This window comes from Pocillopora verrucosa, chromosome 4 (assembly GCF_036669915.1).
Source record: "Pocillopora verrucosa isolate sample1 chromosome 4, ASM3666991v2, whole genome shotgun sequence".
In the NCBI taxonomy this organism is placed as follows: Eukaryota; Metazoa; Cnidaria; class Anthozoa; order Scleractinia; family Pocilloporidae; genus Pocillopora; species Pocillopora verrucosa.
The window spans coordinates 28,135,180-28,156,858 of record NC_089315.1 but is presented as its reverse complement, the minus strand read 5'-3'; the positions used below and the strand labels follow the sequence as shown (position 1 = coordinate 28,156,858).

Genomic DNA, 21,679 nt, shown 5'->3' with positions numbered 1-21,679 from the left:
GAGGAATAAAGGAGTTCGACCCTTAAAAGGCTCAGTGAATGCACTTTTACATCACATGATCATGCAGGCCTTTTTCCTTTTTTCTTTATTTGTGTTTGTCGAGCTTTTACTTGCTGATGAGCCACTAACTGCACCTGTTTCGTATACATTACAAGATGTGATGGGTTGTTGTTTTGGAATCCCTTGGTGGTTTGTGTGAGAAGTTGTAGGCCTGGATACAAGGTTTGTTCCGGGTTTTGTTTGGGACACAGTTTGCTTGTTATAACTCACGAAAGATTCACTCGATCCCAGCCGAACCACTTAAGTGCTCAAAATTCCCATACCAACTCAGCACAGCATTTAGGCCGAGGCTACCTGCCTGCAACAGAATTAGCTACTCAGCTACCGCTGTATTAAGATTGGGTATTGCTAGCACCAATGCAACTACCTTCTCAAGCAATGTTGGCACAGTTCTCAACTACAATGGACCCACTGCTCGTGGTGGTTATTCTACAGTTTCCCAGGTAACCACGCTGCAACCACCAACAACTACAATGTCAGCATCTCCAACCTCTCAAACGTACCTTGAAGGGATTTTGAAGCAGAAACACACCGGTTATAGTGGTCTAACAAAGGTAAGAATGTCTTTTTCACAGATTATAATAGTCGAAATGATAGAATATGAGATTTCGTGATTCTGTACTCGGTAACTGCAATGCAGATTACGTAGTACTTCATACTGACTGAGCGGAAGCCGACCGGACGAAAAATGTTTGGCTCGATCGAAGTCACGACTAACAGACCGTGTACAGTGGACAACAACAAAGAAAACTATGCTACAATGAGAGCTGTTCCTCTATTTCTTCGAGCATGGACAGGAAACTCACAATTCATCAAAAACCACGACTTCCTTTCTCGTTTGTTTTATTTTATGTTCGCATCCAGACTATCAGTTCTCTTATTAGGATGCCAAAGAACCGTGCGGTTGCGGGCCGGTCTTCTACGCGCGTCAGCTTTCATTGAAGTTTTTTCAAGGATTGAGCGTGTAGGTCCGTAAGAGTTATATGATAAGAAATGTTATCTTATAAGCCGTATAGCTCTGTTTGCACTCATATTGAAAAATGGTAAACGAAAATATCCTATGCGGGTCGTATGGGATGACACGAGTTGGCCGGTAAAGGCAGAATGGCCCCGCATGAAACCAGCGAAAAGAAGAAGGAAAAAAAGGAAGAGGCATTGACCTCAAGCTTGTAAGGGCAAATGTTTCCCTTTTCCTCCCTAGCGGCTACTTAATACAAACTATATCTTCGTCGATTTTTCATGAACGGGGACATTGATTGTATATCAAGAAGTCAAGCTACTTATTTTCGAGGAAGCACAGCAGGAGCATCTCTGGTACTGAATAAATGGGCCGCGATTTTTTTTTTTCTTGTTTTTGTCTGTTGTTTGACTTTTTATTTTTTATTTTTTATTGCTTTATTTTTACAGTCAGTTTCTTTGATTTTGAAAGAACCCGAAAAAAGAGTGGTCGAGTCTCCTGTTCCTAGCCGGCCAGTCAGTGAGCCATATACACGAGTGACGTTAGAGTCATCTTCATGGGAATTCAAAAAGGCGGAACAACTATTTAAAGCGTCGATGAGTGTTGTGGTGATCAAGAAAATCGACCGCGTACAGAATCCCTTCATGTAGGAAAAGTTTTAAAGTTAGGAAAAAACCTGAGCTCACGAGTATAACAACTCTGTACAAAAAATTGGTGATGGTCTGAAGAAAGGAGGTAAAAGGAAATTCTGCTCAGTTCTGCTCTTCCAATTTGATTTTGTTGAGATTAAGGCGTCAAATTAAAGGAGGCTCTAAAAATATGTCTCCATTGCAGAAAATGGTGAAATTCACAACTTGTATAAAATAAATTCCATTCACTTTTGTTTTTTTAGCACAGAGTTCGTTTTTAGTGATATTCATCCTTGATTTTCGAACAAAACTGAGGTCTACAAATGTCAACTGAAACTGAGGCTCGCAAGAGTTATTTAATCATTGGAAAAAAGACGGCCTTCTTCTTTCAGAATCCTCCTCATCTTAACTCAGCTATCCTACCTTTAGTTCCTTGCAATTTTTAATCAATGAACTGCTTTTTGTGCAGATTGCCCTTAGATTCATTTTTAATTAACAACGTTACAAGCGAGAGAACAGTTAAAATCTCGAAGGTAAACATCGACCAACTTCCGGTTTCAAACACGCGTTCGTGCTCATTCCTCTCTATTACTACTTAAACGTCATTTAAACGAAACCGAAAATGTTAACCTCGCTGTCATGCAAAATGAATAAATTACCACTTCCGTGTTAGAAACCTCCCTTTACAAGTGTAGAATTGTGAACCTCGTAAATGTTGCAAGACTACTGAAGACTTTAGAAGATACACGATTCTTATCACTGACACTGGGCGAAATTCTTCGATACATGATGCTTCTTGAGCACGTCTCGAACATATACATATACATCGTGAAGACGTTGAACAGACCGATTAAGTGAATTGGACGGTACTTCAATTTACGTGGCAAAGTTTTCAATAAGGTTGAACAGTCCAAAATTTTCTTTGATTCACTACGTACCATCATCCGTGACCAAGCGAAAATGGTCAAGGACAGGATAAATCTTCTGAGCGGACATCCTTCGACTGGTTACCCTGTAGTTGCAGCGATAAAAACTGTCGCCATGTTGTTCGTGATCATCCTGGCAGTTCAGGGCGTATTTCATTCACCATATTATTTCTGCGGATTGTATGGATATTTCGTTGTTGTGAGTTGTGCAAATATTACTTTGGTAATCATGTGGGTTAGTTTTGAGTGGGCTCTCTGTTTCATCTGGAACGTATTCCCGGAACCGATCAAAGCCATCCTATGTTGCCTTAGTTCCACAACGCTTCGTGGCGTAGTTACTGTTTTTTCATCTTTCTTAGACTGGGCATCAAATTTGAGAATCGACCGGAGATGTTTTTGGCAACTGTGTTCATTGTGTGGCATGGTAAAAATGACCATACTATGGGTTAAATCAATGTTTTGATGGACGTATTAAAATTTATTGATTTCGGATACTCAGATTACCTTTCGAGATTGTCGCGTGGACAGCTGCATGTAAATTTCTAATTGGTTTCTTTCCAGCGTCACTTTAGAGGCACTTCTTGATGCTAACTATTTTAATAAACTTTTGGTCCAGTTTAAAGAAGCATTAGCCTCGCCGTGGTCCCTATGAAATAACATAACGTATGATTATTGCCGAAACACATATACAGGGAACAAAAGTTTAATATAAGGGCTGGTTTTTCATTGTTTACGATGAACAACGACAGCTTGTAGCCAGTTAATACAATCAGGCTCATAACAGTACATCTTGTAAAGACACCGGAAGATTCATCATGAAATTAGAAATATAATACCCAGTTTAAACTAGAAACCTCTGACTTGACTGTTAAAGTCGATCAGCATTAAAAATCAACTCACATTTTCATTCTGTTTCTTAGGGAACAAACCCACAAGAATTGACAGAGGAAGCTTCTCTGCAAGAGCTACAGCAAAAGGAGCAGACATATAGGATCTTTGCGGTGTTTAATTCGCTTGGTCAGCTAAGAAATCTAAAAGTTGGAAGGATAGAGGGTTGTTAAAATCTTCATGCCCACCCTCTTTACATAATTTTTTATTCGCCTAGCTTTGCCTCATAGGATTCATTGGACACCTGTCAGATCATATCTTCCACTCCTTCCTCCCCTACCTTTCAAAAACCCGACATAATAACATTCATTTTTTAGTAAAAGAAATAAGAACCAGAGACATCGTTTGTTCTTGAGTATAAATAAACTATTTTTATTACTCTTTTTAAGTTCTGACCTGAGAAACTGTTACAAAAAGTTATAACATTACATTTCAGCATTCGTTTTACCTGTGATGGGTACTATGGCTGCGGGGTTAATAAGCGCTTTACTCGGACTTGCGTGGAGTGATGGTGAGTAAAATCTTTTAGATATCTTTTGGGAAACATAAGCAGTAGATGTATTAAGGTACTAAAGGTCGCTGTCTAGTCGGTACTGCAGCTCTTGGCTAACAAATGTTAAACCTTCTGGTGGACGTAAAATCGTAAACTGAAATTTTTTGGCCCAGGGAAATAACTTTTTTGCAAAACGGGTCATGAAAAATAATTGAGTTAAGTAATTATGAGTAGGATTTCTTCCTTATCTTCCTTAAACGTGTGGATAAATACAAATACCAGCTACTGCTTGATTCTGGCTGTTTGAGACCGAGAAGGTCATGACAATTCTAATGGAACTAGTTATCGGCGAATCATTGTGGCATCTTAATTGTCTTTGTTAGTTTGGGCAGCTAGAGTCCAATGGAGACTTTCCGCACCGTCACGACCGTGTTATATGAGTTGATTATGATTAAGTTAATGCATTCGTGAACTGCATCATGATTTTTCTTTTTTCTTTTTTTTTCAGAAGAGCTGGCGAAAAAAAGAGGAAGTGAAAGTCATGAACAAAGAACTACAGGTATAAACAGTTGAACAAACAAAATATTTTCAAAAGTGTGACAGTGCCTTTTATCGAATTATGGTAAAGTTTTCTGTGTAACCACGCCTCTTCTCCTGAAAATAAATAGACAATTGAATGTATTTTTCCCCAGGTAGTAAGGGCACGAAGTCGCAACAGAGAGGAAATGGATGTCTGGATCACAGGGAGGCAGGTATTGTTGTCATGCTTATCTGGAGCAAGTAGATTAGAACTATCAGCGATATGCTGATCAAGAACGATCGATCAAGATGAAGAAGACCAAGGTGGTCATGACGATTTTAATGGAATAAATATATCGATAAGTATATCGACAAATCATTGAAGCATCTCAATTGTCTTTGTTCATTTGTGCAGATAGGGTCCAATGGAAACTTTCTGCTCTGTCATGACCGTGTACGCGGGATTAATAATGATTAAATTGATGCGTTCGTGAACTGCACGAGAAATTGTTTCTCTTTTTCAGAAGAGGCGGCGAAAAAGGGTGGAAGTGAAAGTCACAGACAAAGCGCTGCAGGTATAAACAGTTGAACGTACAAGAATATTTTAAAAAGTAGGACAGTACCTTTTATCTAATTATGGTAAAGTTTTCTGTGTACCCACCCTCTTCTCTTGGAAATAGATAGACAATTGCAGGAATGGGCTCCTGACAATTCAATGTATTTTTCCCCAGGTAGTAAAGGAACGAGGTTGCAACCGAAAGAAAATGGATGTCTGATTCCCAGGGAAGCAGGTATTGTTGTTATGCTTATCTGAAGTAAGTAGATTAGAGCTATCAGCGATAGGCGGATCACGAACGATCGATCAAGAACTACTTAGACACATAGCACACTTGTGGCAGCTTCGTGCCCAGATCCTTGCAAAGAGCGGTTCTTTATGTAACCCTCTAGGCTGACCGTCAGGGTCAACATGCAGGAAAAGGGGCCTATAGGTTAGAGTTCTTCTCAGAGAGGACTAAAATGTCCAACCATTCGCAGTTTCCGCTCAAAAGCAGCACACTCTCCTCAGTTATATGATGAAGCTGAGTGTTGGTCTGACTGGGGCTCGTATCCTTGACGACCTTCATAGTAGTCTGACGCTCTACCAATTGATTTAACGAGGCGGAAATCAACAGTAAAACACAGTTACAACGAATTCAGGGGAACTGAATATATGTTCCCTTCCTTGGTAAAGAACTGACCCCTGTACCACACGTAAAGGACGTAAGCGTCATACTTGACTCAAACATGTCATTTAATGATCATGTATCTACACCTAGCTTCTCTTTGTTATCCGTACTAGGTCAAATTGATAAAGTACGACACCTTTTCTCTAGAGAGGTACTATACTCAGTTTTGAACTCAGTAGTATTCAGTAAACCGTTTTATTGTTCCACTGTATGGGCTGGAACATCAAAGATCAATCTTAACAAGCTGCAGCTAATGCAAAACTTTGCAGCACGCATTTTGACATACACTAGAAAGTTTGACCAAAAAACGCCAGTCTGTAAAAAACTTGGGTGGATCACTATTAAAAAGTTGCTAAACCTACGGGATGTGACTATAAATGGTATATAAATGTTGTAACGGGCTAGCCCCAACATATCTAGTTCAAGGCTAGTTAAAAACTCGGACATTCATGTGTACCGAACTAGATGGAAAAACCCACCCGGGAAAATCAATAAAGTTATGGTATTATAATTTGGTAACTGTCTCTAGGAATTGTTTTAAAGTTCAAGGCATGCAGTGATAAAAGTTTGCATACGAATGTTCTTTCAGAATCACCAGACAACTTGCTTTTCAAACTAAGGGAAGAGTTTCCATGCAGAAGTGAAAGAAGACCTACACACTAATGAAATTTTCCCTTCTACACTGTTTTGAGCAAATAGTTTACTTTAAAGCGTGACGATTCATCCCTTCACATTGCACCTTAGTAAAACTGATTTCAGTCCCTTCAGAAATAATTTTGAATCACTGAATATAGTTTTACCTGCTGTAAATTACGATTCTCTCTTCGTTAATTCCATTCAGGTAGTGTTAGCTAACTAAATACTGATATACAAGCATTAGAATCTGATTATTTGGGGGTTGTCTTTAGTAAATCAATTTGTAAACTAATAGTGCCTATACCTGGTACTTTAGTGGAACTTTGCTCCGCGAAATCATTTTTACAGGTGATAGAAAAACCAGAACGCAAGAAGACGAGGAGAGCGCCAGGAAAAGAAGAACAGAAGGTAATGTACAGTGTAAGAAATAGGCCTAAGTTTTACATTTAATTCAACTGAATTATGGTGAGTTACGGTAATAGTTCTTACGTCATAAACATGCCATTGCTTAATTTGATGTTCCCTTTTACGCTACAACATCGCATCAAATGAAGTCGCAAATAGGAATAACAGTTCCTCGTTTTTCTCTATTTTTAAATCCCTTCAAATGAAGCAACATTTTCATATTACCCTTCACAAACCGCAGCTTCACCCCTTCTTGGTGGTAGTGAGTCTACGCCATACCTCTGGCAGTTTACAGAAGCAGATTACCATACTTGGAAAAATTTCGGCCCCTCTGACAATGTTGTTCTGGAAGCGTTTTCCAGTGACGTGAACAATGTGGAGGTTGAAATAGAACTTGAAGACACCAGAATAAGGTGAATACGTATTTGTTCTCAAACAATAAGGGAAACGTGTTTTATCTGCTCACAAAAGGTACAAACTTTGGTTGCCTTAAAATTAAAGAGAACATCCCATTTAAAAATGACATATACGGAGACCACAGATCACCGAGATGTTCGGCCATTTGATTTGTTTTACTTGGGGGTATAGAGTGGGTTCATTTAGAGAGGAATACTGGCAAAATGAACGTCACAGAAGCTCCACGGAATTCAGTAAATTTCACGGGAAAACTTTATATCTGTAAAATACTTCGGTAACTTCTCGTGCATCCTCTTGCCTCTGTTATCTCGTGCGATATATACATGTGTCAAGGCTTCAGTTAGTTATTACCATTCGGCGGCGTGATTGTACTAGCGACGAACAATGAGACGAAGGGGAAACGGAAAAAGATTGGAAACAGTTGTACTGAAGTACCGCAGCCTGCGAGCGGGCTCACACTGGTGTGGCAAAAGAGCAAAGGAGGGAAACGTCTGGTACTAACGTTTGTTTTAGAAACAAGGCGCATCCCCGGCAAGTTCACATTTCTTATCCGCTAAAAAGCGCGGGCCTCACTTCTCGTGACGCAGCGCCAATTTTAGCCTTCAAATAGACCAATAGTGCTGCAGCTAACTTACATAACACATTGTAACTCGTTTCCGTTTCTTTTCAGACAATCAGGAACGCTATCAGGAAAGATTTCAGTCAATTTTCAGACAATGTCCATGAGCTTGATCCTTCGATCAGTTTTTGATCCGTCGATGCTCAATCCAAGAACTGAACAATAAGTTGGAAGACATCGATGGATGGAAAAAATATGCTGAAAAGAAGGTAAGTAGCGGTAGCTACTACGCAATGGCCCGAGTATGCTTGTTTCGTAATTTGCTTTAATTGTTTATATTGTACAAAAGTGAAATCGCACGGCCTCAAATTTTGTTTTTGTTAATGATTTATATCCCCTTACCTCGATACTTCAATTAGACAAAGGAACAGACTTTCATATGAAAAATATAAGTTTGACAAACAAGATTAAATATAAGCAATGTACATGACACCTTAGAATGAAAATAAAAGTGAAGAGAAGAGAAGTCCTCGGGCTGAAGTTTCATGGTTATAGACGGTCCAAACCTATTACTTCTTGAAACTTCTGTTTTAGCTTTGTTCTGGGAAAAGGCAAGAGCAAATGGAAGCATCGTATCTAAATGAAGACCCTGCTTACCACTTTCAAATCGGTCGGAACGATAACGCCATAAATTTTGAAGGCATACCTATGAACCAAAGGAGTGCAGATTCAGAAGTCCAAGCGGCTCGGCTGGTCAGAGAAAGACCAATGTTTGAAAGAACACTTATGAATCAAAGGAGTGCAGATCCAGAAGTCCAAGCGGCTCGGCTCGTCAGAGGAAGACCAATGTTTGAGGGTACACCTATGAACCAAAGGAGTGCAGATCCAGACGTCCAAGCGGCTCGCTTCGTCAGCAGAAGACCAATGTTTGCTTCGAAGTCAGCACCGCAGACCACAGTGACGTGAGTGAACGCAGACTGTGCTCTAATTATTAGCAAGAGTTACCAATTTTTTTGAAAAGTCGCTGAAAGAGAGATTAGTTCTTTTGTAGGCTGTCCCGGGACGGAACTAGGCTTTCGATCGATGAAAAACCGAAACACAATAATGGCGGGTGATAATGATGATGATGGTAATGATGATTTTATAATTGACAGCCTCCATGTAAATGGATGGTCTGTTCAGTATTGTTGCTTATCATCAGATCTCCATGAACTCGGTTAAAGCAAGTGCACCTTCGCAAGCTTTTTGCGGTTACAAGCAATTCAGATATGATATCATTCATCCTTTTTATTTTGCGACTGACTGAAAACTTGAGGCAGGCTGAATTGTTCGCCTCTGAAACTATGACTTGTTCCTGTATTGATTTTAGTTTATATAATCGTCCTTGACGAAGGGGGGTGGGGAAGTGTGTGTGGGGCATGGAAAATGCTTAACTTGTAGATTTTAGATTCGTTTCTGATATACGTTTAGACATCGTACTAAGTAATACCTCGATGCTTTCAGCAGGACCTAAGGGCTCTGAATCCCGTCTAACCACACCCATCCGTGTTTCCTCGCCTTTGTTATTATTGCAGCAATCCGAAAGGTCAGGTTATGACCGTTGAACGGACTAAGCTAAAAAAGGACAGCGAAGAATACCGAACTGTGAGTCAACGTTTCCGCGAAACAATGCCGAGACCCCAGGCCTCTATATTGATGGTGGAAAAAATAACAAATGATCATTTATTGCAGAAATACAAAAGGTAATTGCTAAGGAAAGGCTAATGGGAGGGAAAAACAATATGCACACCGGAACCTGTTCGTGATTAATTCTGGGTAGTTCAAGGGAGCCTAAGATGTGGACATTAACCAACTCATAAAGTTAGTCTTACAGGTTATTTTCGCCGCTTGGGCAAAATATAATCAGTGCGGGCCAAAATAGTGTTGTTTTGGAAAGTAGACTGTAATTAGCTAAACATTTTTACTTTTCACTTGTTCATCCAGTAAGCGCCAAGAAATGAGAGAGCAACTTAAACCTAGGAGTGAAAAGTTACTGTTCCATGGTACTACATCAGATGTTGTTGATGCTATCTGCACACGCAACTTTGACCACAGAGTGTGTGGGAAAAACGGGACAAAGTATGGGCAAGGAAGCTATTTCGCTGTAAACGCATCTTACAGCAATAACTACAGCAACAACTACAGCAAAACTGAGGATGACGAAACGAGATACATGTTTCTGGCAAAAGTGTTGACTGGAGAATTTATTCGTGGAAAGAAAGACTTTCGTCGACCACCATTGAAGGATCCGAGCAATCTGGCAGGTGATCTGTACGATTCTTGCGTTGACGACGAAAATCAACCGAAGATCTTTGTCATTTTTGATAACGAACAGTGCTATCCTTCGTATTTGATTAAATATTACCTGAAATAGTTTTAGGCATCAAAATCAGACGCATCAAACTACGGTAGAAAGTCGGTCACAAGCGCATTAATAAACAAATTATTAAATAGCCACCAGAATTAGGTAGAATTACACCACAGAATTACATTGTGGGCCATAAAGAGAGAGAAAAAAAGGTAATTTATGATTGATTATACAATATTAAAGGTCAAGTATTTGAAAGATTAAAAATAGATATAAAAAAAAATAGCTAATTAGCAAAAATTCAGCTAAAAAAGTATCTTTAATATTTTTGCAACGCGCGGGGAAAATGTTAACGAACAATTCATTGTTTGCTACTTGAAATGTTTCATTTTGATGTTTCTTATTCAGTAATATCCGCTTTCATCTTGACTTCAATTTTAAACAAACGCTTTCATCGTAGTTAATGTCAGGTTTGAAAATTGGAGAAAATCACTTGGGGTATATCCTCGGATATTTTCCAGTTTTAGATGGGACATTAGTTTCCCAGTTTTAGATGGGCCACGACCACTTGATAGAGGTGAACATTATAGTGATTAAAGGGAAACAGATTCGGAACCTTGAAAACCGACCGCTTAAAAAAGGGCGACCGCTTTATACGACGCCGCTAAAAACAGGTTCAAATGAATTATTAAATTACATTTTTAAGCGAACCTTTGTTGTTGATGTTAATTTCTCAGTATCAGTATTGCAGCGTTTTAAAGTTGTAAGCTCCAAAAGAAATCCATAATTTGCGTTTTATTGGAAGCCCGCCGAAAGGAGGTGATAAGTTATGTTCTAAACTTTCCCAATAGAGTCAATGATGTAATATGACCCTGATACGTAATAACGTCTGGGGCCTAGTTATGTTATAATTCTACTGTAGTTTTAGAGGCTGTTAATTTTCTTTTCTACGGTGGACCCCTCTGAAAAACCACCAAGAGTGATGGAAGTCTCTCAAAATATGTAAATTATCATCAAGATTATTTTTTTCATAGTATAATAGCAATTAGTGGTGCGTTGGTCCTCCATGCCCAGATGTCTAGGCATGAAGGTGCGTTAATGATTTTACAATAATTTCCCTTCGAAGTAAATATCAGCTTTTTACTTTTACAAAGTTTCCGATGGCTTGTGCGCTGGAATCCAGATCGATTCAGCAGTTAGCAGTCAGAAGTCTCTTTCTTCATAGATCAATCGAACCCTATGCGTCTTTAGTCTAACTCATTACGAGCTTTGCTCAAGAAAAGAATTCTCACCAGGGAAGCGTAAAATGATCCATAGGCTTGTCAAAGTAAAGAGAGAGGACTTAATTAGCAATTGTAAGAGAAGTTTCTAGCTTTGAATGTGAAATTAATCAAAGTTAACAATTAAAATGTAAACAGGCGCGAGGATCCGCGCGGCTTGCGCGTTAGGAGTGCTACGTAAATTTAGGACTCTTCTGCACAATTTTCTCTTTGGAAATAACTACGCATTCATGACATGAATGGCAATTTTCATAAAGGCAGAATGATTCAGCGATAAGAACGGCTTAGCTAAGCCGTAGTGTGTCATGACATTTGGGGATAGCCTGGTCATAGTGCGTGAGATGACTATCAAGTAATGGCCTGTTTACATGGAGGTGGGGGAACCCAGTTAGGTGAGGTAACCCGCCTAGCCGTGGCCGAAAAATAAACGCGTTTACAAGAAATCTTACAACCCCGGGTGCTGGGGTGAGGTTTCTTGAGGTTGTTGTTGCGCTTGCAATTAAGGAGTTTGAGTAGAGGCGTCCCAAGCTCACATCTCGAAAAAGACGAAGGATTAATTCTCGGACACATGTGTATTTATTCATGAAAGTGTCACGCGTTGTGTTACGCGGTGTTTGGTTTCGCGAGTAACCGTTGACTTAATACGTTATATGGAATAGTTTGGGAAACCCGGCGTGTTTTGTCCGTGATCTACAGATTTATTGGTTTGTGACACTAAGAGCGATTGTCATAGTAGCGCTAGCTATCGTTACAAAGTATTTATTTTTTTTAGGGGACTAAAGTTTCATTTTAAAAGCACGAAAGATCATCGATTTCTGTAAAAGTTTTTCGATTGTGGGTATCTAGAGAGAGGAATTTTTGTGGAGCAACTGTTTGGAATTTAAATTTAGAGCACATTCTTCGGGATTTGTTGTGTTTAGGACTAAGAAGGTATGACATTCATGTGACTCTAAGGGAGAAAGTCTACCATAGTTCTTAGGTCATCATTTGCATTTTGCCCTTTGAAACTATTGAAAATTTGATTCACGAATGGTACTATAGAGTCAGAAAACTGTTCTTTTGAATAAAGAAATAGCGGATTTACGATGACTTCTGACGGTAGGTTGGCGAGGATGAAAGACACTATCAGGGATGTATGGAATTCTTCCTGTGGAAATGTTTACCAAACCGTCCAACCGACTTGGGATGCGTTTCGTGAATATGCCTCAGCCACTACAGAGCAGATTAAGATGCATCTTTATTCATTACATGCCGCCTGTGTTGAACAAAAGCAGTTCATTCAAGACAAACTAGATACCCTGAATGGCCGTTCTTCCGCTGGCCGAGCGTTTGTGAGAGCAATATACGTGGTGGCCATGTTTTTTCTGATCTCTGTCGCAATTGAATGTGCTTATTACTCCAGGCCAATTTATTGGAAGATTGTTGGATTCTCTGTTCATCTTCTGTACCTGGTTTTCATTTTCATCTTCCAATTTACGTGGATGGTCTTGATGACTATCGGTGTCGTGTCGACAATGAATTTCGTCTTTGGTGGGTTCATCGCCCTAGCGTTACGCAGTTGGTTTATGGAAAGTGTAAATTTCAACTGAAATACATCGCGACCAAATGGCACGCGACTGACAATTGTTGATATTAGAGTTTTGCAATCGATGGAAATTGAGAAAAACGGCATAAGATCGCTCTCAAGACAACAGAAATATATTAGTAAGAATAATGATAATAATAATAATAGTAACAATAATGGTAATAAGAGTAGCAATGGTAAAAAAAAAAACACTGAAAACTTTGATCAAAGGTTTATGACTCTAGCGTGACTAATTAGCGATAAATAAAAACATACAGACGTTTTGGTCACAAGCTGTCATCTTCGTAGAACTCTGCTCAGTCAATTTCTACTGTAATTTAGTTTCTTTTTATAGCAAGCTGTCAAAAAAGAAATAAAGACAAAACTTTGGGCGAATGAAAAAACTATCCTCGCAAAAAAACAAAAAGAAGAAAAGCCAGCACACAACACAGAAAATTTGAAAGGCTAAAAAGCGAGTCGGTGGCGTCATGTTTTGCGCGAATTTACTTTCTAAATGTTGTTGGTCGATAAGAGAGCAGAGTAAAGTAAAAACGAAAGTGTACGCCGGGTTAATTTGAACGAGAGCTACATTCTTCACAGGCATATAACCACCACACCGATCCCAACAGCCAAATGTCCCTACGGAAATAAACGTAACGTGACTCAGATGTGGAGGTGACTGTTTGTTCATTCGTTTACCCTTTTGTTTATCTTTTTGCTTGTTTTTCTTCTTTTTTTTTTTACGTATCATGGTTAAACTTATCATATTATTCACACTTAACTCGAAGAATCGCAAGATTGAACACCTAATTGTCTTGCGCTTAAGTTTGACTCGCATTAATCTCGTGACTACCTGCCCGCACTTCACGTACGTTTCACATGCATCTCTTGCCGTTTTTATGAATATTTCCAAGGCCAACTAGCCTATTCGCATTTTCTTTTTGGATTGATGACTTTTTGGTTCTTGGAAGTTAGACTTGAAGAAATCAGGTATATCTCGAAGAATCGTTTCCTCTTTTCCTGAGGCCAATACCAAACATTTATCCTTTGAACAGCAGAAATAGGAAACCTGCTGCGCGCGCGAAATCATCTTTCGTGTGTTTCAAACGATTAGATTTTTATTCACTCACGCTTGAATTATGATCTAAAAAAATTCAAATATTGAAACGAATAATCGGCAAAAAAAAGACAATTGTCGAGCAAATATGGCATCCACCCAAATTAGTTGGTTTTGTTTTAAGGTGTAACAAAATCATAATTTTTGCCACAAAAAGTCTACAGATTTCAGCAAAATTATACATATTCTGAGTGGAAAAGGAAATAGAAGATTCTCTAGCAGTTTTTTTTCATCCTAAAGCAAACTTTCATTGTTAATTTACAACGGTCTCCCGCTAAAAATTCATTTCTACCTTATTCAATGGATTTAACGCTATGGCCAGGACTGGCCGAGGCCTCTCATTGAATTCTGTGCCTCTTGGCCGTGCGGCAATAATTCCGTGACGGCTTCCTTCTAGAATCAAATTTCTTCAAATCATTTTTAACAAAGTTGTAACATCTTACTTTTTCTTGCTGAGACGGAATCGAAATTCTCTTGCAGGTTATGTGTCCACAAACTGGGCATGACCGGTAAGGATTACTGCGGTGTGCCGTACTTGTTCCTCTGCTTAATTAATCTTCCAATTAACATCGCATTCCTGCGATTGGGTGCAGCGTTTATTCGTAGACGGCGTTGGGTCTTGATAGACTTCCCATCTGCTGGGCTGTATCGAGTAACTACAGTAACCAAGACTGTTTGCCGGTAGAAAACAAACCTGACTACGCATTGATAAAATCAGGCAAAAGATTTTAGAACTAGGCGGTAGAATGAAATTGTTTTACCCTATTTTTTTTTTTCTTTGTAGACATTTGTATCGTCAGTAATTTGCGAAAACCTGAAAATAAAGGAGTTCTCACCTAAAAAGGTTTAGAGAATGCACTTTTACGTCACATGATCATGCAGTCCTTTTTCTTTTTCAAATCTTTGGACAATCGGCTCGAGGAAGATGCTTCGTCGACGTTATTTGTGTTTGTCCGGCTTCTTATGGTTGATGAGCTGCTACTTGCACCTGTTTCGTGTACATTACAGGATGTGATGGGTAGTTTCTTTGGAATCCCCTGGTGGTTTGTTTGAGCAGTTGTAGGCCTGGACACAAGGTTTGTTCCCGGTTTTGTTTGGGACACAGTTCGCTTGTTATCACTCACGGGAGATCCACTCAACCGAGATGTAGAACCAAGCCCACTGAAACTGGTGGGTTGCTGCTTCAAATTTCCTCTAGGATACGTTTGAGAGGTTAGAGATGCTGACATTGTAGTTGTTGGTTGTTGCAGCGAGGTAGCTTGGGAAACTGTAGATCCGTTGGCGTTGAGAGCAGCACCAACACGGCTTGAGAGGGTAGATGCGTTGGTACTAGCACTACCAGATCTTGATACAGCTGGAGCTAAGTAGCCGGCAGGAAGGCTCGGTTTAGAGACTGTGCTGAGGCTATTAAGGGAAGTGTAAGAACTTGTACGTTTCGGCTGGGTTCTTTCTGCAGTATTTCGAGTGGGTGTCCTCAGCTGAGCAAATACAGCTGGAGCCAAATTGCTGCTACTGTTGCCGGCAGGTAGGTTCGGTTTAGATGCTGTGTTGAGGCTATTAAGAGAAGTGTGAGAACTTGCACGTTTCGGCTGGGTTCTTGTTGCAGTATTTTGAGTGGGTGCCTTTGGCTTAGCAGATACAGAGGGAGCTAAATAGCTGCTGCTGTTGCCGGCAGGTAAGCTCGGTTTAGATGCTGTGCTGAGGCTATTAAGAGAAGTGTGAGAACTCGCACGTTTCGGCTGGGGTCCTGCTGCCGTATTTCGAGTGGGTGCCTTTGGCTTAGCAGATACAGAGGGAGCTAAATAGCTGCTGCTGTTGCCGGCAAGTAGGCGTTGTTTAGATACTGTGCTGAGGCTATTAAGAGAAGTGTGAGCACTTACAGGTTTCGGCTGGGGCTTTGCTATCTTTTTTTTTGTGGGTGCCTTCGGCTGAGCAGATGAATATTGGATTATGTAGTCTGGGTAGAACTGATCGGTGTCAAAGACCACAAAGATTGTGGGATTGGACGTGTTATCTACACAAGAGTCGTACAAATCGCTGGCGGGATCTGATGGTTGCTTCGGCGGTGGTCTTCGATAACTGGAGTGACCTTCTGTATATGAACCAACGAGAACTTTGGTCAAGAACATGAATTGAAACATATTGTCATCTCTCTTTGCGTAGGAATGGCTGTATGATGCATTCACTGCAAAATAGCTTCCTTCACCATACTTAGATGCGTTTTTACCGTGCAGACGCCAATCAAAGTTTTGTTTGCAGATGGCCTCCACCGAGTCTGGAGTGGTTCCATGAAACAAGTTCTTCTCATTGACAGCCTGTCGATTCCTCCTTGCTATTAGCCTCATGTTCTGTTTCTTCCTAACAAGAGAAAACAAAGGATTTATTGCAGGTGACAAAAGATAATGGCTATTGCTGATCATTCATTTGCCCCTAAATTCCAATCTTAAAGTGTCCCTAGTCTTACCCACAAGAGACCTTCAAGTATTTAAGGAACTTTATTTGGTGCAAAATGCATAATTATCAATAGACATATTAAGAATGTCATCTCAAGTGTGCCAAGTGTGCACGTTTCATTCAATTTCCCTACATTTAAATATATGAATTTATTATATGGATGGGAGTGTATTACCGGAAACTCAAATACTGGTAGAATCAATGTGGCTACCACATCCGGGAGTGGCGTATTTTCCGTATGTAACACGAGTGGTCATATTGAAAAACGACGCTTCGATCCCCGCCTGATCTAAAGATTTTAAAGGAATTTCTCGAAAATTGCGAGGAGACAAAAATAAATGTTGATAAAGCTCTGTCGATCTAAATATTTTCAAGAAATTCTCGAAACTTACGACGAGAAAAAGATAAATGTTCGTGCTTAACAGCCTTGAAAGGTTCGTACTGAAAAGAGCCTGAAAATAAAAGTATCTGATGATTCATGTCAAAGTCAGGAATCGAATTTTTATGAAGCTTATTAAAAACCAGTTCACATCATTTTGATCCAAATGACGGTGATATATAAGAACCTTTTTATAATTTGGGCAAGGGGTAGTTTGTTACCATTTATACTCAGTAATTGTATTAAAGAAAGCTTTTCAATCTTTGTCATGTATATTTGTCCTTAAAATAAAAAGAGAATCACAGGTCAGCTCAAAGATATGAGTTTTATATTCTAAAATTGATATCGTCTCTACACCGTGTTATATCCTCTATATCTAAATTTCTATTAATACTTTGTGCAAGTTTATGGCTGTATAACTTTCTGCTCTCATTTTATACATTTCCATACATTTTCTTCTAAGTTCTGTTTTCCTTCTCACCTGCAATACTTCTCCCACATGAAAGGGTTCTGTACACGCTCGATCCTTTCAATTGAAATGTGGTCGTTCATCGACTTTCGGAACAATTGTTCCACTTCTTTATATTCCTTTGATGATGTCGTTAACATGACGCGAATATACTGTCCATCGGGTGGCATGGAAGACCAGTGGTTTGGAACGTTATACATAGCCGTTCTGTTTTCTATCTTTCTCCTCCTGGAGGAATCCCCGTGCGCCCTACAGAAATGGAAAAAGATGAAAAAACTTGTAACTGAGAATGTCATGAAACAAGGTGATCCCCATTTCTTTCCCTCCCTTTCCCGCTTCATGAATGCTTTTTGAAAATCAAGAACCCCTGTAACAGTCTTTGATAACTGGTCACAGTATTTATATTTCGTGGTGTGTTTAGTTTTCGAAAAAGACGGGAAAACTAAGGAAGGAAAAAAAGATTACTGATCATTTGGATTTCTGCACGCTGACAGCGATAAAACCGCAATATGTACATACCATATCAAGTCTTCCATGTCTTCATTTGTTAAAGCTTTTTCGGGTCGTCTTTTAACCGCCCTCTTGGTTCCATGTTTCAGATTTATTTGATGCATGTTACTTGCTGAATTAAATACCAAGTTGTATTCGTGCTCTGAGGTTTTAAACGTGTAATTGGGGCGGCCATCGAGAAAAGCTTTCTCTATATGGCCCTGCAGAACGCTTCCCTAAAAGAGCAAAACACATTTAAGTTTATTTTCGTATTTTATTTTCTCCATAGCCTAGATTAACCAGGTAAGACATTTATTCGAGCTTACCGAATGATCTTTATCGTACGTACGCCAAACATTGCCATTGTCTTCCCAGTACCATTTCCAATTTGTATCCATGACACCACAAGGAAAAGTTTCATAAGCAATGGTGGACAGTCGCCTTAGTTCTCCGGCGAATGAGCGGAATGGTGGTGAACTTTGCAAAATGGACAAAGTCATATTATTAACGTCGATCTTGACTTCATATCCATCGGCAAGAGGACGAATTCCCACTCTGAAATTTATGATCAAAGAAAAAATAAATTCCTGAGGTGAGTTCACAAAAATTGACTTTTCATCCGATGGTCTGTTGTCGGTATGACCTTTTAAGTGTTTTCGAGAGATTTACAAAATTGTCCTGACTCTCCCCAGAGATGGCTTTTCAAACGCGTTAACTTGTTATAGAACCAGTGTTATAAAACTGCTTCATTTTAATCGCTGCTTCTCAGCTTTCTAAGTCAGTTCACATTTTCAAAGATATTTACTACAATATAATTTCTAGGAGTGACTTTTTTCTAATATCTACATATCCAAAAGTTCCATGGCCATGAGCACTCCACTTTTGACCAATTATAAGTCTACTTTACACTAAAATCAAGAGTGAACATTCAAGCAGCGCCAATTTCAGATTTGGATTTCAGATTTTCCGTGGTAAATAGTACGTTTTTTAACTCAACATCAACTTTGTGCGTGTATCAAAACGATTTATAACTTCGGGCAAAGTAAAAGGTGGAGGCCACACTATCTTCCTTTACCACGGTGATTAATTGTTGGAACTAACGTCTTGACCACCAACTCCATCGATAAAAAAAAAAAAGTATTGTGAACCATTTCATTTACTTGCCTTTGAAGAGAGAAGACCTCAAGGGATTGTGCTAGCTTGAAATCAACTGGTGCCTCGACATTCACATCACAGTAGAGCTTCTCCAATGCAAAGTTGTCCACGTCACCAAAACTTTTCCATTCATCGGACCCAAACCCATGATACTGCCAGTGATACGGCTGAGATAAGTGATGTTCTGGGCATCCTGTGCCTTTTTTACATTCGTCAATAAGAAATCTTGAGCAGATGTAAGCATCTGGCTTGTCCTTGTGAATGTGTCCTGCGAATGTTATGCATGGTGATGAAAAAACAATGTTCTTATGAGTAAAATGAATATTAAAAACCATTCAAATTAATATTAATCTGTAAAACACTTAATCACATCCATTTTGAAATCGTTGGTGATCTTGCAGTCTGATTGGCTCTCGGCCACAGGATTTATTCACGAATCGCACCATTTTTTACTCTAAATCTCATCTTTTTCCCACCTAACGAGAAAACCGACACTAAAAACAAACGACCAAATAGATTTCAAAGCAAAGTAACTGATCAAATTTCTGGAAATGAGAGATAATAAGCCGTCGTGTGGCGATTTTTGCTGATTTTTGCTTTCGTTATTGTAAGGATGAATTTAATTCCCAACAGGTATAGTAAATAGAAGCAAAAAAAGTAATAATTGAACAACGTGTCGTGCACTATTTGTCGAGAATTATATTTGTGATTTGAAATCACACGTATGATTCTTGAAAAACCGTACTCCTCTCAGTACAATTATAATAAATTTTCTCATAATATAAGCACGCTAAAACGAACCACTTAATTTGGACTTCCCACGGGTCGCTGTTAGTATATAAAGAGGAAGAGCACAAACAAGTACTGACCCTTCGCTTTCTCTTTGCCTGAAAGACAAAGTTTATCATCATGAATCATCGCAATTGCTTCGTGTTTTCCAACATTGTGTAACAAATAACGCCCAAGAACTGCTTGAGCGTGTTTGGTATCCATGGCTTCCTCATGATCCAAGCCGCATTCTTTCATATCACCGCAACACTTCCTGATATGACCACAACACATGTGGATCCTGTTGCAGTCGTCACCACGGTTGCAAATACCATTGTTGTACTCTACACAAATCCGAGGCGTTGAAGAAAGAACGAGCTGTTGGAGCTGCTGTTCGGTAAACTGGTCAAGCTTGATCCTGGTCAGAAAGGCCTCGTCTCTCTGATTGTGAAAGTGGTGATTTAGCGGACATGTTACGCCATTGCTACAAGAGTCAGTGACAAAATCTCTACAAATATGCAGAAATGAGCAGTCAGATCTATGGCATCTTCCGTTCTCATTGTAACTCACACAAATGCGAGCTCTTGCAGAGAAAGCCCTAACTCCTGTAATCGTTCCTTGGCTGCCTCTGGTTATCAAGAAGCTTCCCTGGGTCATTTCACGAAACCATCTTACGGCGCTGTCTACTCCTTGAGGAAATAAATCCTTTCGCCCTGCAATATTTTGGATAGAGGCTGATGAGCCATACTCTTTGCACAGACATTCGAATACTCTCCACTCGGTTAGAAAACAAGGGGTCGAGGGAACACTTCGAGTTTGTGAGGATGGTAATGAAGCCTGTGAAGTAACAGCGGCACTTGCTCTTGACATGTTGGATTTTAAATGCATTGTTTCCGGTTCAATTTCCGTAGGTATACAGCTAATGGAGGCTGCTCTTGGCATTTTATAGTTTAGTAAGTCATCGACCTGCTGTTCCTCATGCACTAAGATTTTACTCCGCAGATTGATGCGTTTCTGTTCCTCCAGAATCAAGACATTGGATCGAACAAAATTAATGTTTATTACTTGACTGGGTGGTACCAAATCGTATCTCTCGAGAATCATAAAGTTATGAGAATCCTCCAAGTCATGTGACAAGCCACAATTTGAATGTGAAGATTCTTCAATAAAATGGGCACAAACATGAATATATGGACATTGGCTCCATGTGCATTCATTTCTTTGATACAACTCGCAAACCTGTGGCAAACTCCAGGATACAATTTTCTTCATTGCCCCGTTTGAATATTTATATTCGGGAAGGTCGAGGTCTTCCGCTATTTCCCAGTTATCGTCGCTGTAAAAATCATGGGAAAGCTCACAAAAGTCGTCACATCTCCCCTCCACGAAAGTTTTACAAATGTGCCAGTATTTGCAGTTGCGAAAGCGACAAATGCCTTTAGTCGCATATCGATAACAAATTTTCTTTCGCAAATCAACTCGTACACCAACGATTTCGCCATTTTGATCTTTGACGCAGGCGAACCCAGCCTGAGATCCTTGACGACTTTCCAACCATTTCTTGGCTGATTCTTCGGATTTTCTGCTTCCTAGAGGCGAGGATGATTTCAAAAGAACAGTCAAGTCGACAAAACCTCCCCTACCGCAAATGAAATTGAAGAGTTTAGTTTGCAAAACGTGGTCATCTGCCATTTTGTCTTTCAATGTCTCAAAGATAATTACGTTTCTCGGAAACGAAACTGGGTACTGCGGTTTCTCAGAATTTCTCAGTATTGTTCCTGAGCGGAGTATAGAAGGGGAACAGTTTTTCACTACTTGAACATGTACATGAAATTCCTCATACTAACGTGCAATTTTCCGTCTGTTAAGTCTTACACAGCGACACCGAAATGACTAACGACTCAGACGAATTAATTCAAGAAACGTCAACTGTTCAATTCG

The 21,679-nt window shown here is 39.6% G+C and overlaps 2 protein-coding genes across 5 annotated transcripts; one reads left to right on the top strand and one right to left on the bottom strand.

Annotated features, from left to right (window-relative positions):
- Nucleotides 1–2,330: 2,330 nt before the first annotated feature.
- LOC131799603 (protein mono-ADP-ribosyltransferase TIPARP-like) lies at nucleotides 2,331–10,947 on the top strand. 3 transcript variants are annotated; one of them, XM_066165575.1, is made up of 11 exons: nucleotides 2,331–2,772; nucleotides 3,494–3,590; nucleotides 3,898–3,972; nucleotides 4,463–4,513; nucleotides 4,647–4,706; nucleotides 4,998–5,048; nucleotides 5,205–5,264; nucleotides 6,684–6,743; nucleotides 6,982–7,153; nucleotides 7,828–7,985; nucleotides 8,311–8,440. In XM_066165575.1, exons 1-10 carry the CDS (start codon nucleotides 2,608–2,610, stop codon nucleotides 7,940–7,942), a joined length of 906 nt encoding a protein of 301 aa, XP_066021672.1. In that variant the 5' UTR covers nucleotides 2,331–2,607; the 3' UTR covers nucleotides 7,943–7,985; nucleotides 8,311–8,440. The 3 variants fall into 3 exon arrangements, with proteins under 3 accessions (XP_066021672.1, XP_066021670.1, XP_066021671.1); XM_066165573.1 differs by having other exon boundaries at nucleotides 3,494–3,626; XM_066165574.1 differs by lacking the exons at nucleotides 2,331–2,772; nucleotides 3,494–3,590; nucleotides 3,898–3,972; ... (4 more) ...; nucleotides 6,684–6,743; nucleotides 6,982–7,153 and adding exons at nucleotides 9,291–9,458; nucleotides 9,700–10,947 and having other exon boundaries at nucleotides 7,847–7,985; nucleotides 8,311–8,678.
- A 2,199-nt stretch (nucleotides 10,948–13,146) lies between these two features.
- LOC131769456 (zinc finger CCCH-type antiviral protein 1-like) lies at nucleotides 13,147–21,631 on the bottom strand. 2 transcript variants are annotated; one of them, XR_010717220.1, is made up of 7 exons: nucleotides 19,840–21,631; nucleotides 18,980–19,238; nucleotides 18,142–18,370; nucleotides 17,846–18,051; nucleotides 17,339–17,575; nucleotides 14,468–16,382; nucleotides 13,147–13,266 (listed from the first exon to the last, which is right to left on the bottom strand). XR_010717220.1 is itself a non-coding variant. In XM_066165490.1 (6 exons), the coding sequence occupies exons 1-6, from the start codon at nucleotides 21,428–21,430 to the stop codon at nucleotides 14,891–14,893; spliced, it is 4,014 nt and encodes a 1,337-aa protein (XP_066021587.1). In that variant the 5' UTR covers nucleotides 21,431–21,631; the 3' UTR covers nucleotides 13,172–14,890. The 2 variants fall into 2 exon arrangements, 1 of the variants encoding a protein (XP_066021587.1); XM_066165490.1 differs by having other exon boundaries at nucleotides 13,172–16,382.
- Between the last annotated feature and the right edge of the window lie 48 nt (nucleotides 21,632–21,679).

Excerpts from the sequence above, each read along its gene's own strand:
- LOC131769456 (XM_066165490.1), bottom strand. The coding sequence starts at position 21,430 with ATGGCAGATGACCACGTTTTGCAAACTAAACTCTTCAATTTCATTTGC. Across the intron at positions 18,371-18,979 it reads GAGGTCTTCTCTCTTCAAAG|AGTGGGAATTCGTCCTCTTG; the intron begins GCAAGTAAATGA and ends CATAAATTTCAG. Across the intron at positions 17,576-17,845 it reads GACATGGAAGACTTGATATG|GGCGCACGGGGATTCCTCCA; the intron begins GTATGTACATAT and ends CCATTTCTGTAG.
- LOC131799603 (XM_066165573.1), top strand. The coding sequence starts at position 2,608 with ATGGTCAAGGACAGGATAAATCTTCTGAGCGGACATCCTTCGACTGGT. Across the intron at positions 2,773-3,493 it reads TGTATGGATATTTCGTTGTT|GGAACAAACCCACAAGAATT; the intron begins GTGAGTTGTGCA and ends TCTGTTTCTTAG. Across the intron at positions 3,627-3,897 it reads AAAAGTTGGAAGGATAGAGG|CATTCGTTTTACCTGTGATG; the intron begins GTTGTTAAAATC and ends ATTACATTTCAG.